At 46.7% G+C, this 3749-nt stretch overlaps 1 protein-coding gene across 1 annotated transcript; it reads left to right on the top strand.

The window, feature by feature from the left end:
• The first annotated feature begins 1074 nt into the window (after positions 1–1074).
• Positions 1075–3243, top strand: LOC108504018 (endogenous retrovirus group K member 21 Gag polyprotein-like). The gene is made up of 2 exons (XM_017828576.1): positions 1075–2650; positions 2687–3243. The coding sequence occupies exons 1-2, from the start codon at positions 1075–1077 to the stop codon at positions 2698–2700; spliced, it is 1590 nt and encodes a 529-aa protein (XP_017684065.1). The 3' UTR covers positions 2701–3243.
• The last annotated feature ends 506 nt before the right edge of the window (positions 3244–3749 follow it).

Genomic DNA, 3749 nt, shown 5'->3' with positions numbered 1-3749 from the left:
CTCTTGACTTATGTAATAAAACATGTATCTAAGTGCCAGATGCCATGAGACTATGAGATGTTAGGTTAGCTATTAGTTAATTTAATCAACCCAATTATGATCTCACTTATACATATTTTACACCACCATAATACAATTTCTCCATTCAGGAAAGCCATTCATGAACTGCACCTTCATGCTGCATTTGCCAGCAGATTCTTTTTGCAAAGGTGCTGTATCTAGATTGAGATAGGTATACCATTGTAGAGAAGCAAGATTCATGATGGGAACAGTTAAAAGCATACAGCAATTGGCAGGACTTTCATATGGACTTTACTGTTATTATGTGGTTTCTACACAGTGCACAACTGCACATGCCCAGGCTTCCTCCTCCCCCTTTTGCCTGTGCCCTATTCTGATTTGCTCTGTCTGATAGCCCACCCTATGTTCTGCCCCCTTTTCCCTGGCGGGACGGTTAAGAATCGGACACACGCCTGAATAAAGAATTCTGCTTGCACCCTTCCTCGTGTCCTGTCCCCTCCTCCCTTCGGACCGCGACAAATGGCGCCCACCGTCGGGCAGAGGTTTTTGCCTTAAGAAAACCTCCCCCACGCCACGACGGCTCGGACGGTGCAGAGAGAGGCGTTTCCGTCCCGCTGGTCCCTCCCGGTGAACTCCAGTTTGCGGCATAAGGCCCTCGCACCGAAAAAGGTGAGCGCCGGGGAAGCTCCTGATCCCTCACCCATCTCCCACCCTCACAAAATCAACTTTAAAACCAACCGCAGACTAACAGAAGCCTAAGTAATTTCGCAATGGGCCTCTGGTTATCAACCCCTCAAAAATTTGTATACAGCAAGCTAAAAGACTTTATTATTGAACATGGGCACCCCTTAGACAAAAAGTCGGCGAAATCGCTTGCAAAATGGCTAGAAAACTGCAGCGAAGTGGTCTCGGACGATTTAAAAATACAGGACTGGGAAAAAATTGGACACCACATATGGAAACAAAAGGACAGAGGGGACAAAAACGCAGCCGAAGCACTAATTGCTTGGAGATTGATTTTGATGGTGCTGCAACACCAAATAACCAGTTCCAATGAAAATCTCCAAGAATCTGAGCAAAAATCCAAGCCCCCATCCCCGAAAAAGGACAAGCCCCGAGGGTCCCGGAGCGGTGGGGGGGCGGGGGAGACCGCGGACGGCGGACGGCGGGAGGGAGAAACAAAGCACAGAATACCAGCGTCATGGCGTCAGTGAGCTAAGCGACCGCGCGGGCGAAACCCAGGAGAGCGGGGAGCACACACGGCGTGGAGAAACGGCATGCAAAGATTTCGCGCCTCTCCCGCCGGCACCGCCCCCCAGCCCGCCCGTGGAAGCTCAGCCGGCACCGCGTCCCCACCGCCCCCTGAGCCTGCCGCCATTGGCGCCGGCCCCGGCGCATGGCACGGCCCCCGGCAGCCCCGGTCCCCACGGCAGCGCTGTTTATCCCGCCGCGCCAGCAGCTGGCGCTTTAACCCCTTCAGTACCACCACCCTGCGAATGTATTTGTCCCTGCCCATCCAGTGCCCAGAGGAGCAGATGGACTTACATAAAGGAACAAGCGTCAACAGCTGATGATTTGAATTTGGTTAAAGCATTTCCCGTATTTTATCACCCCAACAATCACCCCGTCTGGGAACCAATCCCCCTCCCAGTTCTGAAAGATACAAAACAAGCTATTACTGACTATGGGTTAAATTCACCTTATGTGATAAGGGTACTTGGTTCACTTTTTGCTGCTTACACATTCACTCCAAATGACATAAGGGATTTAATAAGTGCTTTCTTCACTAATATGCAAGCAACACTTTTCCTAGACGAATGGCAAACTCGTATTCGCCAGCACGCCCAGCAAACCTCAGCAATCACAGGGACCCCAGTCCTGGAGTCCTTTAATAGACTTTTCGGAGTGGGACCTTATATTTCCAATGAGGCCCAAATCAAAATTCCTATGAATGAATCGGACATTTCAAAAAATCTAGCTTTCCAGGCTATTCAAACCATTGCTGAGGCTGCGGAACCTACACCTTCATACACACAAGTACAACAAAAACCAACAGAACCATTCATAGACTTTGCAGAAAGACTAAAGAAAGCCATTGCTAAACAAGTTAAACACCCAGAAGCTCAGGATGCACTATTTTTAAAGTTGGCTATAGAGCAATCTAATGATGATTGCCAACAAATACTAAGAACTCTTAGGGATCCTACCCCTATGGACATGGTCAAGGCATGTCGTAATGTGGGGTCTAATTCTCATAAAGCAAGACTAATAGCTGAAGCTTTAGCTGGACCACAAACCTGTTTTCACTGTGGTGAGACAGGACATATAAAAAAAATCTGCCCACAATTAACTACAAAGACTGAGCTTCCCAAGACGCCGTGCAAACGATGTGGGAAAGGCAGACACTGGACTAAAGATTGCCGCTCCCTTACTAACATTTATGGACAACTGCTACCCCCGAAAAAGTCACCAGACTTGAGGAGAAAAGTGACTTTTAATTCAATGCCAGATCTTAAACAGTGCACCTGTGAACTGTCAAGAAACACGGCAGCACCCCCTCAACCGCGTTCCATCCTGCATAGCCCATCCCTTCAACAAGTGCCAGGAAACCACAGCAATCCCTGCAGTTCAGCTCAAATCAGATGAACTGATTATGCAAGTTATGCCCTTATCACGTGATCCCAATCCTAAATTCTCCCTTCTAACATGTTCTGCTTACTTTCCAGGATCTCATAGTCCACAGAAGACCACTATCACTAAGCTTTTAGACACCATGGAGCAGTGGCATCTCGGGCTGGAAACAATTTTTAGCGGGGGAGTCTCTCAGCAAATGCAGCTGTCCACTTGCTTTGAAATTTTGCTTTGTCTGTTTGTTTTGTTACAAACTATTTCTTGTATCACAGCATGCTGCAAGAAGGACTATCACAACAGGCATTTTTCAAACTAATAAGAAAGGGTGAGATGTAGAGAAGCAAGATTCATGATGGGAACAGTTAAAAGCATACAGCAATTGGCAGGACTTTCATATGGACTTTACTGTTATTATGTGGTTTCTACACAGTGCACAACTGCACATGCCCAGGCTTCCTCCTCCCCCTTTTGCCTGTGCCCTATTCTGATTTGCTCTGTCTGATAGCCCACCCTATGTTCTGCCCCCTTTTCCCTGGCGGGACGGTTAAGAATCGGACACACGCCTGAATAAAGAATTCTGCTTGCACCCTTCCTCGTGTCCTGTCCCCTCCTCCCTTCGGACCGCGACATACCATAATTAAAGAGGCATCACTGTGATTTAGAGGCTCTCATCTAAACTCTTTTACTGGATGCAATTTTAGGATTAGAGGAAAAGATGTGTCTTCAGTGTTCCACAAAATACAAAGATACCTCTTCTTTCAGATAGACAAGGTCTGAGAGGTTTTCTTTAGCCAAAGAAAACAGTGAAAGGCTCTCTGGAGTGCCTGCCTTCTTTCATTGATAATAAGGAATCTGGTCTCTGAAATGTAGCGTAGCTTTGCAAGTGAGTTTTGCCCTGAAGAGCAACCTCTGTTGGCACAGTGTGGCTGTGAATCTGAATTTATAAATAAACACTCCACATAGAAAGTATTTTACAAAAATCTTGCTAAAACCAATCAGTTCAAAACACATAATTTCAACAAATGTAATTACCTGTCCCATTTTTTCATATGCTCATTAACAATAATATTTGCATTAGAGACTACAGCACAAGGAGC

Source organism: Lepidothrix coronata, unplaced genomic scaffold (assembly GCF_001604755.1).
Source record: "Lepidothrix coronata isolate B3197 unplaced genomic scaffold, Lepidothrix_coronata-1.0 Scaffold150, whole genome shotgun sequence".
Taxonomy (NCBI): domain Eukaryota; kingdom Metazoa; phylum Chordata; class Aves; order Passeriformes; family Pipridae; genus Lepidothrix; species Lepidothrix coronata.
This window is presented reverse-complemented; position numbering and strand designations above follow the sequence as displayed.

Coding starts and splice junctions, on each gene's coding strand:
- LOC108504018 (XM_017828576.1), top strand. CDS start 1,075: ATGAAAATCTCCAAGAATCTGAGCAAAAATCCAAGCCCCCATCCCCGA.